Source organism: Melospiza melodia, chromosome 1, assembly GCF_035770615.1.
Source record: "Melospiza melodia melodia isolate bMelMel2 chromosome 1, bMelMel2.pri, whole genome shotgun sequence".
NCBI classification, from domain to species: domain Eukaryota; kingdom Metazoa; phylum Chordata; class Aves; order Passeriformes; family Passerellidae; genus Melospiza; species Melospiza melodia.
Window position 1 is genome coordinate 41314818 of NC_086194.1, and position 12750 is coordinate 41327567.

Consider the following 12750-nt stretch of genomic DNA (forward strand, 5'->3'; position numbering starts at 1 on the left):
TAATGGAGTGAAATTTGAAACTAGTTTAGTTAAACCAGGGCAGATGGCTGCAGGACTGTGTGTAATTTCATAACAGTGCAAGGTTGCAGTGCTGCTGCAAGGTTATTAATCTGATTTTAGGACAACTCAGCAAAAAAAGAGTATTGCAGTTGTCAACTCAATGTTGAACAGGTACAAATTAATTCTGCCTATTAAAATGTGTAATAAAAAGAATTAAAAACTCTGTCTCAGAGAACTTTCTCAGAGAAGGTGTTGTCTGGATTACTGCACAATATAATGATTGCATCTTATATTTTTGGTTATTTAACATTAGCTGCAATTATGTAGTAATGCCTGATCCCAGTCAGGCTTGTGCTGGCAGGTGATCAGATATTATGTAAAGCTTATATCAATAAAAATGGACAGAGCCATGAAAATTTGCAAGGGCATAACTAAATTGATTTAATGCAATCAAGACCTGGTTGTCTGTAGACAAGGGGTTTTTTTATTGCTTCAATACAGTTATTTTACATATGGCATCTATGTCTCTTTCATGTTTCTATGCAAGAGTTCAGTGAGCAAGAATAGGAGTTGGAGCGGTTACCAAAATGGAAAGTTTAGCCTAAAGAGCTAAAATAGAACAAGAAACTGCTTTCAAATTTGTTTTTTAAATTATTCATGCTACAGGCTTTGTTCTATAAGATGTTTTCATTTAGTCTCAGAATAAACATGTGACCTGTGTCACCCAGGACCACAGGTTGAACTGCAGAACTCCCCCCTCCTCTCCCAGCCCAGTTAGATCTTGTTGCTTATTATTAAGGAAGGCATTTTAGATGGGGAAAGAACAGGAGAAGATACTGTGAAAAGTATTCTGTGTTTTCAACCAACCTTTTTCATGATGAACAGGCTGAATGGGAAGTGTTCAGGCTGGAAAGCACATCTGCTTAAAATACGTGTTGAATTTTTTTTCTTTATTTATGTTAACATTAGCACATTTGGAGAAATCACGTTTTCTTCACGATCTCTTTGCTAAATTAGGACACAAATCCAAGAACACTTGTTCATGAGAGTAATTTTCTATAAATGAGTAGTGTCACTGAGTTCAATAAGAGCAATCACGCACAGAATTAAGCACATGCATGAGAGTTTGCAGAAATTTGGCAAATATGTTGCCTTCATGAAAAGATTACCCAGCTTTTCTTCTAATGCAGCTATGAATTCTTGGCTTAGTCCTATTTTGAGCAGCCCTTCTTGTACAAGTCATAAGCTATTCTACTGTGTTAAGCCTAACTGAGGATATTTCTCTTATTTTGTCACAGCAACAAGAGCAAGATCCCACAAATCTATACATCTCAAATTTACCCGTGTCCATGGATGAGCAGGAACTGGAGAATATGCTGAAACCCTTTGGACATGTCATTTCCACCAGAATATTAAGAGATGCGAATGGAGTCAGCAGAGGAGTCGGCTTTGCCAGGTGAAACCTTTGCTCTTACTTTTCATGCACATTTTTTCGCCTTTGGTCCTTTGCAGTTGCTGTCTGTTCTGTAGCTTTGAAATCTCACAGCTATGGAAGATGCAGAGTGGCACCTTTATCAGGTTGTATCCATTCTTTCCACCAGAAAATGCCAGTGTAGAAGGATGTTCATTTCATTGCTCTAAAAACTGGTTCATTCTGTTTTGGTATATGTAAATAAAAATGGCTGGGAATAGTGAGCTATCCATTCAGGATTAAGCTTGGGTAATAATAAATGTCCTACAGCAAAAAGCACACATTTGGTAAAGAAACCAAGGCCTGTGCTTAGGAGATCCTGGAGTGAATTTATTGCAGCCGTTCAGTACCTGAAGGGGTCCTGTAAGAAATCTGGAGAGAGACGAGACAGTCTTTAGGGTCCCTTCCAACCCAAACCATTCTATGAAACTGTTTAAATATTTGACAATATTTTTGCAACAGGAGAAAGTAAACTTAGCAGCTGGAAGAGCAAAGGGTAGGAACTGTGACTGAAGAAACGTGTCTTCCTTGAAGCTTCCTTCAAGCTTCCTTGAACTGCAGCTATGAAAAGAGCTTAAGGAGAAATATTTGCATAGAAAAAGCCCTGATGGAGTAGTCAGACATTTTAGACAGAATGGGCAACATATTATTACCATGTATTTCATTGTTAGTACAGATAGACAAGGCTTCATGTTTACTCTCAGGGAATATTTACATAGAATCTCTTCAGCTTGAAACATTCTCAAATCAAATAGTTTTCTTTTCAAAAGCCAAGAAATAGAGTGCTATATATAGAAAGGTATTGAAAAAACAAATAAGAAGAGAAATTTGCAATTCTGCAAATCGGTCTTCTGCTTCAAAAGAAAAGGGGAAAAAAAATCCCAGATCATTGTTTCTACAGAATATTCATAACACTATGCTTTGTAAGGGATGCAAAATAACTTCTTCATCCATAAAATTTCTTTGAAATCCATCATATCTTGGTATATCATGGCACTTCTGTTAGTACCATAATACCACTGAGTGAAATGAGGCACTGTGTGATGAAACATTAGCTTTCAAGAAAAGTGACATTGTAGTGTTACCTCAGCCCTTGATGTGAAAGGTCATTATGCACAAAAAATGTTTAGATAATATTGTCTGAATTCAATGAGAAAAGGCAAAACATTTATGCTGAAAGATGGCACACTGCATTCTTGCAAATTATAACATGATTTTTTTTAGCTCACTAAATATAGATTAGTTTAAGTCATGGATAAACTTGCATTTTTTGAAAATTTACTTACTTTTTGAAATTGTATTTAATTATGGAACATATTTCAGGGATCTTTAGTGATCTAACTTGTAGATTGTGTAATTCACCATGTCAATGACAGTGGGGTAAAACCTTCACTCCATCAAAGTGTGCAGGAGATCTCCCTCTGATTTGAGTGAGGCTAATGTTTATCCAGGAATTTAGAACCATAGTTGAATGCTGACTCCTGGCTTTGCAGAATTATCAATACAACTTTTAATTACATAACCAGCTGACTTTCTTTTTGTAAAGAAGTGCTATATAGTATCTTTTTCCTGTATGTCAAAGCAAACAGGTTGTTAATTTGTTTAGCTGTGCTTGTAGTCATGAAGGCTTCATTCTAGTGTGCCTATGGCGTGGGCACCAAGGCAGTATAGGTAGGGGATGGAAGCTGGATTTCCAGTCCAAATAAGATTTTAGAAGTTCAAAGCAGCACCCCAGGTGAGAATCCTGGCTATTCTGATTGGGACCTTTTATCACAGTATATCTTGCCTGCCTGTGGAATATACCATGATGCTTAGCATAGCTCTAAACAGAGCCACAGAAGCACCAGAGAAAAAAATTAAATTTGCATATGCTGAAATGATGCAGCATCCAGCAATTTTGAAATATGGTGTTTCAAAGTTATTAATTACATTTTATGATGATTAAAAGTCATTTTCTGAGTCTGCCCAATCATGGAAATAGTCAATCTCAAAATAAGCGTATTCATTCAAAAACAGTGAGAAGTAAAGACTGAAGGTAGGCAGCTATTGTCAGATTTTTCTTCTAAATGGGTATGACTAGCAGTTTTATAGTACTGCAGGTGGCTACTCAATCATTTATAACCTGGAGAACTTCAAATGTTCTTGGATCAAAATTATCTTAGTTATGTCTGGTGACATTAACAGCCTCCCTTAGAGTATGTGTGTACAAAACTAACTCTGAGTGTAAGTCAAGCCATGAAACAATTTCCTCCCTTTTGCATCCTTCAAAAGCAACTGAACAGATTTTCCTGAATCTTTCCAGAGCATTTCAGTGTGGCCTGAGCCAACTATGCCTGGGTACACCCCAGGGGAGATTTTTGGGAGGAGAGTTATGAGCAAGGGGCCAGAGAAAGGAAACTTTAGATTTCGACTGTGGCTTCATAAAAGCCAATCCATGCTATAAACTCGACACATCTGCCTCTGCCTCACCCCTGGCCCATGATTTTTATTTCCAGGCCATTTTACCTGCCTTCAGACTCTCCTTGGGAGCTGACCTTCCACAGGGCTCACACTGCTGTGGTCTTTGGCAGGGCTGTTTCTGTTGACACCGGCAAGGAGAAGCTGAGACTAAACACAGCCTATCCTAGAGCAGAGAGAGAAATGAGAAATAGGAGGGGACAGAAATGCTTACTAGAAGTAGGATATTGGAAAAAAGGAGGCACTTCTTTGGATGTGAAGCTTTGAGTTCAGTCTTTTGTAAGATTGCCTGTTAAAAGAGGGAATGACACTGTGGTGCCATTGCTCAGAATGTTGTCACAATGCTTAAATTTGTAGGTGTTTCTCTTAAATATCTGTTGCTGGGAGTTGTCTAATAATTTCCGCAGCTGATCTTTCATTTCAAAAGTGTAAGCGTATTCTTCAGAGCTTAGAACAAAAACATGGTCCTTCATCCAGAAAAAAAAAAATCAGCAAGATGAAAGAGAGCAAAACAATACCGAACAAAACAAACAAAAAAAATATGGAAAGAAATCCACAGAAACTGGATTTGAAATTTCAAGATATAATTTTAAAGTTGATATTTTATGAGTTTGGCAGACAACATTTGTAGTGATGTTGATGGTATGAGTAAAAAGCAGATCAGAGATAGTAAGAAGGTCTTTGAGGGAGGCTGGAATTACTGGATAGGAGAAGGTATTGAGAGCATGGAGGGAAATATTTATCTTCATCCCAAAGAAGTGTTGCCACTTAAAAAGAGGAACTGTATGTGCTGGAAGACTTGGATTTCCACAGGCCCAGAGAGGATAAATTCCAGATGTTAAGGTGACAGAAGATAAAGGAATGACAAAATCACAGTGGAGGCAAAGCAGTGGTGCTGTTTGCTCGGAGGAATATTCAGAGAGATTTCTGAGGATCACCGATGATGCTACTTTGGAGATAGAAGTGTCAGCAGCACCAGGGGATAAAGAACATTCAGGCAGTTTAGGGATGCATTTGTGAAGAGGAAAACTGCTTTGTTCTTCCTTATTCAAGGGTTTAATTGAAGGTGGTTGAAAAGGTGCTATAATTTAGCTTGAATAAATCCATCATCTGGGATGGTAGTTCAGGCTTAGATATTATAAGGATCATTCCTACTTTCAGTCAGAAGAATGATCTGTCATATCCTGCATCTTACACAGGAAATTGCTTTATAATTTAATATCTCAGGTGAAACTGAGATATTAAACTGATTTCCAAACTAATTTGGAAGTCCCAAACATGCTCCAAAGACTTTGTGTGATATCTGTAAAATATGTCTGTGGTGATATTTTTCCACTGAAAGGCCTCCCTGGAAAAGCCTCAGAGCAACACTGCAGGGTGGTGGGGGGTCTGTGTGGGGATGTATCTCTGAGACCCTCAGATATCCATCTGCTGTGGCACCTGAAAAACTCCAGGGAAGGACATATGGATCATACATACGGATCCCTAGACAAAAATCAATGGGACTCCATAAGATGAAAATGAATATGCAGCTCTGAAAGGTGATGAGGGAGGAAGCTGGAAAATTGGGAGCCATCAGATAATTTGGCTGAGTAATTTGCGTAATCCGAGCCTGAGGTACTGTGAGTTTAATTGAAGAACTTTTAGGACTTTGGAAAAGGGAGTAAGGAGATATTGGTGTATATCTTAGGGAGGGACTTTACTGGTACCATTGAATCAATGAAATAAAAATTGCTTTTTATAACCCCACAATAAAATACCATTCAAGTATTATTTAAGTATCTTCCCTAAAGAGATAGTATTGTTAATAATACCGTACACAGGTTTGTCACACTCAGCTGAACAGCAGAACAAGCATTTTATAGGTCTTTTTAAATGATAAAGTGCAAAGAAAGAGGTAGAAACCACTAACTTTTTTATTTTGTTTGCTGTCTTGTAACTTAAAACGACCTTGCAAGATTCCTCCCACAAGCGACATTTTACAACGAAGTCATAAGCTTCTGAAAACAGAAATTTATGATGGAAATGCTGACAGTCAGACAGTCAAGTATTGCACTGCTGGCAGGCACCAGTATAATACTTAACCTGAGACTGTGAAGACAGTAGCATAAATCAGCCTAGGTCTAGGTGGAAATGGCTGTGTGCTCGTGCTGTTCTTTTCCAGTAACACGAGAAAACCTGTACAACACAAATGGTCATAAAAAAATGTTATGATGCTGTTCCCAGCAAATGACCAAAGTCAAGAGATTCTCAATTAGCTGTCACCTCAGAGCAAAGGTACATATCAGGGAGATGCTTCCATCCCTTTGTGACCTAGCTGGGGGTCTGAAGTGAGGCATTTAAACACTGCTCTTGGGAGTTTGGGCTTCATCCTCATCTTTTCGCTACATTATTATTCTGGGAAAGCTTCTAATGGGTTGCTTTTCTTTGCTTTTTCTATCTTTTTTACTAAACTTATCTCCTGCTTGTCCCCATTTTACATGTCTTAAATTTAGTCTTTGGAAACAATATTCAACTCGGCAACTAAAAGGGACCACCAAAAACTAGGAAACGAGATTTTGAGCCATCACAGGATCATTGTTCTATTTATAGAAGCTCTGCATGGATTTCAGTAGAAATGGTTATGCTCCAGTTTCCACTGATGTAAAACTAGAGAGATGAGCCTTTAATTTCTATGGTTTTAGGTTTTTTTTTCCTTAAAGGAGGCTGTGCATCTTTCAGAGGTTTTCAGGATAATGTATATATAATGAAATTATTTCTTCTGACCCAAACAGGTTTCTCTATGGAGAGCAGACCCAAAGAGGTTTTGGGTCTCTAGAGTTTTTTTAATCTCTAAAAAAAGATAATGTAGTGCAGAAATGCTCAGGCAGCTCACCTTGGCATAATGGGTGATGCTGCAAGGTACAGAATGAACCACATCTCCAGAGGAAAAGAGTGGTTTCTGTAGATTTTTTATATTTATCTGAGAAAGTAAACAACCTCCTGTTGTTCAAGCAGACAGTTGAAGAATATACAGGCAAGACATGTTGGGAAAAGATATAATTTGTGAGCCATGAGGAGAACTTGTCAAAATAAATGTCTTCTTAGGCTGTGAGTGGCAAAGGGAATAGCTTTTTTCCAACATAAAATGGATTCAAACCAAAAAGCACAAACATCTTGAAGCAATCTCTTACTGACGGAAAAGTTGGGGAGATAAGATACCTAAATCTGTTACAGGGAAGGAGGAAATCAGGTTGCAGCCACATCAGGGTCTTAGAATGCCTGGAATTAAATTAGCAAAATAAATTTAAAAACTAGTGAATGTATTTCCATGGAAGGATGAAAAACACAGGAAACCTCATGCTAATCAAAACTATCTTGTTTAGAGATACTCTTTATAGTATTTGAGACCTGTAGATAATTTTGCTTCACATCTTTTATATCCTAGCAGTTGAAATACTACCTGTTACCTAATATTGAGATAATGCTCATGTCTTACTAAAATAAGACTTTCAGAAATTATTCAGAGACATCAACCAGAAAAAAAAGGACCACCAATTTTCTATCTAATGTTTGCCAGTGGATCATCTTCCTTGCAGTTAAGTGTTTCTGCCTAATTTCTCTTTTGAATTTATCTGGTTCTTGCCACAACTTTCTCAGGAAGAGTAAAGAAGTCCTTACTCCCTGGTTTATTCTCCTCACAAAGGTATTTATAAAGTGCTATCAGACTGCCCCTCTAGTCATCTTCTTGATGTGCTAAAGAAATTCAGTTCTCTGGTGTGTATTCTAACTATGGTCTCCATTCTTTAGGCTCCCCTCACTGTGGAATACTGTTGCTACCTACCTGCTTCCATCTTTGCAAAATGCCTTAAATAGTAAGGAAACATTGTTCTTGAAGATTTATTATTCCCCTCTTCTAAATGTAAACAATATTATTTTGTTGATCATAACATTAATGTGGGAGTAACAATTTAATCTTTAAATATTTATTTTACATATTAAAAAAATAGTCCTAATTCTCATTTACATTATTATTATTAAGTAAAGTGACTATAGGATATATGCAAACCAAACCCACACTTTTCCACTAAGTGGTAATTACATGGTACTGAATATTTCTCAGGTAATAATTATGTAATTACCATGGTATTCCTTATATAAAAATTTTATTTAGTTGTTTCTTGACACTGCATCAATCTTTATAATAAGCATGTTTAAGAGGTTTAGGTAGGCAGTTTAAATAATATTTATTTCCTCTTCTCTTCTCTTCTCTTCTCTTCTCTTCTCTTCTCTTCTCTTCTCTTCTCTTCTCTTCTCTTCTCTTCTCTTCTCTTCTCTTCTCTTCTCTTCTCTTCTCTTCTCTTCTCTTCTCTTCTCTTCTCTTCTCTTCTCTTCTCTTCTCTTCTCTTCTCTTCTCTTCTCTTCTCATTTCATTTCATTTCATTTCATTTTCATGTTAAATGTTCCCTATTACTTCTAACAGCACATAATGACTACTTTGGTGCCATTGGTGTCTGAGAGATAGATAATACAATTTTAATATTATAAAATAAATTATTTTAATTTTATTTCTATAATATAATAATTGAATATAAATATAATAAGTATTTAATAGCAAGATCTAAACATCAAATTATTTGGTTTTGATATTTGTTTAAGCATCCACTGTTTAAGATTGTTTGGATTTTCTTTTCTTTTACTTTTCATATTGAGGTATCTTTAGTTTGCAAACTTTAGCTAGAAAAAATCATAAAAACATTCTTCAGATTTAAAAAAAAATTACTTCTTTTCAAATTGGACAGAATATGGACAGTCTCATTACTTATTTTGTATTTGGGATCCCTACAACTTAGTTTCCAGAATTGGGAGATATACAGACACAGGTAAAAATAAATTGTCATAGTTTTATTAGTTCTTCTGGGTTTATATAATTATCTGTACCTTTTAAAAAATTATAAAAACCTATGACTTTGATAATCATTTTTTTTTCTGCGGTGCACTCCTGGTTCAAAATAATATTTAGTTGCATTATGATTATCTCCAAATTTCATTTAAAGATGTATTATTGTTTTATATCCTCTTAGGATAAACACCAAAAATATGCAGTTGAAAGGAATTTGAAAGTGACACTTCACAAATTATCTAACGAGACCAAATTTCTATTATCACATGAAGCTGTTTTCCTTTCCTTTCCAGCAAGTATTGAATATCTATCTCTTTCAGTAGAAAGTTTTGAAGCATCGAGGATCTTTATCTTTTATCCAGAATATTATATTTTGTCATATTTTTGTTCTATCATTATGAAAGGAATGCCAATATTAAAAAATGTATTAAATTAAAAAATATATTTAAGTGTGTTCTTCTCCCAAGTTTACCCGTGCTCAGCTGACATTCTTTTACTGAAAACCTTTTAGCATATAACAATTCCATTAGTGATATTTTTATTAAATCCCAGTCTCAAGCAACATTTTGAAACATTGCTAGCTCGTATAAGAAGAATAATTCAAAGCACATTCTACAATAGAGGAGTGCTGCAGCTTTCTGAAGGAAAAGTAGGAGGAATTTATTAATGTGGACCTTAAGAAAGTGTATTTTTGGGATCTCTGCCCAGATACAGCTCATCTTTATGGATAAAACAAGAAGAGGAGTAATGTGTGAATCTGTGTGTGTGGATAGATTAAACTCGTGTGTAAGTGCCTGCCATAGACATTGACACATAAAAAATCACATAAATGGCTAATATTGGTCAGAATTTTAACTAAACTAAACCCAGGGTCTTGTTAAGGCAAGAATCAGAATTTTGCTAATATATCTGGTTGCTCTGTACCCCTAATTTTTCCCAGTCAATCAGTGAGCTAATCATCCTGAAGAACTCACTTTGAAAGGTTTCTTTCCAAGCAGAGGGGTGTTGTGGACAATTACAATTCATGTTTTGGTGGCCCTGGGCTGGAAGCCTTCCTGATGAGAGCATGGCTGCCTGGCCAGCCTCTGCCACCCCCACGGGCAGAATTGCAGAAAGCACACGAGGGCTCAGGTGGGGCGGGCAAAGGATGGATGCAGTTGTTACTCAGCAACACATCTGAGGGGAGCATGTATAGAGGGCTTTGTCTATTGTGCTGCCTTTTCAGGCTGAGTCGATAATGCCAGTGTCGGTTTCAAGCGAAGCGTGTGCCAGATTACAGATAGCCAGCAATGGCATTTGAGAGCCGTTAATTGTGAAACTTGAGAGGAAAATGTGCACATTCTTTTTCAGAGTGCTATTCGAATTATGGGCTTTTTATCCCAGAACACTGTGGGTTTCACTTTTATTCTCTTCCCACATAAAACGCATGAAGTGCACTGAGTCTCTTTCATTTGGCAGCTTATATATTGCATTCTTTGCAGGGATTGCTTTGGCTTGTTAAAATGTACCCCATGTATTAAAATGAAATTGTCACTGCTGTGTGGTGCAACATAACATGGTTTGACACCAAGTGCCTGCAGCTACAGAAAACAGACTTTTATTGCATTTATTCTTTCAGAGACAAGAGTCTCTAAAGGCTCAGCGCAGACATTCGCTTAGTTAAGCCTGAATGAAGCCAAAGCGAACAATCTAAGTCACTGTCTTTGTGCTTGTAGAAATGGCCCAGCCCACATGATACACGGTGATACAACCTGGAAGGGGAAAGTTTTAATTTCATCTGAAACAATTGCACAATAGACTGACTTCCTCAAAAAATTAAATGGAAAGGCAGGATTTTTAGGGCTTTTTTTTTGTTTTCTTTGTGGTATGTTGTGGTGTGGTTTTTTGGACTCGAGAAGAATTGTATCCTGGGAGACAAACTGCTGCTGTGTGTGAACCACTCTTTCCCCAAACTGTGTGACAGAAAGAGTAGTGGAAAAATTAATTTTAAAATGATCTAGACTGCTGAGAAGTAAGCAATATATATGTCAGCAGAGTTATTTTGTGGACAATACCAGGAGGTACATACTGGTGCAATGAAGGAGCATTGAACATGATTTTTAAACACAACTTTTCTAGGAAATTACCAGCTTTCCATTTCTCTCTTTCCTCTTTTCAAAGTTTCTAAACCCCCTCTGTAGCAAAGTTAACGCTTTTTCTGGACTTGTATGCAGTTAATTTAGACGATCTGAAGCAATAGTGAGTTTCCAGATGTGGTATAACCATGGCTTGAGGTTTGAGTAGTAACTCTGTATTTTTACAATTTTTAAAAAATACATTTACCAATTCACTGTTAATATTTTAATATCTCAATGCTGAAAGTTATCCTGAACTTATAGAAGATGAACAGTAAAGCTGGTGTTGCACATAAATTACTTTCTTTGCCCAGAACTTGGCTTTATGTTGTAATAGTCATATATGCATTGTCTTTGGTTTTACTATAAAGCCTGTCTTTGCAGGTTGCTTTCTTAACATTGTAATCCTTAATAATTGTTGTTTGATCCTCCGTGTTCTTCTCCAAATCCTGCAATTCATTTCTTTAAGCCATTTGAAGTTATTTTGGGTGCACAAGGAGTCTAGAAACGTGTCCATTGCTTTTCCAAGCAGCACGTGAGAGCATAAAGGATGTCCTTGTTCTGGGTGATGCCCTGGAGCCAGAAGGGGTCTGTTCATTGACAGGGCTGTGCTCAAACACAGCTGGGAGTGCAGCTGCAGGCAGGGAGGGTGGCAGGTCCTCCTCAGGAGCCACACTCTGACCTAATGGGCTCAGCCAGTTTCTCTGCAAAAATCAGCAACAACAGCTTTGAAGGTTTCTCTCAGCATCTGTGCTTATCCTTTTTTTCTCCTTCTGCTTTTTGGGGTTTTTTTGCTGACTGAGTGCTCTCATAGCAGTCTAGTAACACATATTGCCTCTACCCATATCCCACTCTCTTCTCTTTTCCAGAATGGAGTCTACAGAAAAATGTGAAGTAGTAATTCAACATTTTAATGGCAAATATCTGAAAACCCCACCCGGTCTACCAGGTAAGTCTAGCCATCATTGTGAAATTTAAAATTCACTGAAGAGTTTAGAATACAGAAATACTGGAATTTTGTCTTGAGAGTGGCTTAAATTACTGCCCCTGCTAAGAGGGCATATAACCTCCCTGGCTGAATCCTATCTTTTATGACCCATAGCAACTTTTTCTTACCCTGCTTTGTATGTTTTAAGCATTTGTGCCTGACAGCAGCAAATTTAAGAACATGAAATTCATGTTGTCTTGCTGTGGTTTTTTCCTTTTGAATGTGGTTTTTTTGATGGTTTTTTTGGGTTTGGTTTGGTTGGTTGGTTTTGTTTGGGTTTTTTTACCAGTTAGTATAGCAGCCACATAACTAAATGTCAATGTTTTTCTAACTAGGAATATAACTTATATAAGAGCTTGATTATAGCTTTATTATTGATTATTAATATCCAGGATTTCAGGTTATAGCAGCTGTATATTCATCACAGTTACCACTTAGTATTGCTTGCTACTATTACCTGTATTGACAGCAGTAGCTGTTAATACTGAGGATATTTCAAATATTGGTATTTTTTCTTGCCATAACTTAATGAAGTCCTGACACTTTCTCACAATACCCCCAGAACACATTCACTGGTGTGTCTGTGCCACATTGAAAGTCAAGTTCCAGCTATTATTTTGCTTTTCAAATCTTTAGCTATCATCCATGCATTCATCAGCTGTGCAAAGTTTAGTGATCAGTTGCTCGATACTTACTGCTTGACAAGACCTCTCTAAGGCCGCAAATTTTCAAGGATTTCTCCTGAAGGGCTGCATTAAATGAGCAGGAAATGCTTGCAAGAATTGTGTCCTAAGTTATCTCCACCTTTTTTTCCCCCCCTAGCTTCCTTTAAACTATT

At 37.0% G+C, this 12750-nt stretch overlaps 1 protein-coding gene across 5 annotated transcripts in view; it reads left to right on the forward strand.

Annotated features, from left to right (window-relative positions):
- The window catches only part of RBMS3 (RNA binding motif single stranded interacting protein 3), a 704809-nt gene that overhangs the window by 549086 nt on the left and 142973 nt on the right, over positions 1–12750 (forward strand). For all 5 annotated transcript variants that reach the window (XM_063155034.1, XM_063155024.1, XM_063155043.1 and 2 more), the window contains 2 exons: positions 1299–1456; positions 11794–11873. In XM_063155034.1, coding sequence (XP_063011104.1) covers positions 1299–1456; positions 11794–11873 — 238 coding nt within the window. The remainder of the gene's footprint in view (positions 1–1298; positions 1457–11793; positions 11874–12750) is intronic.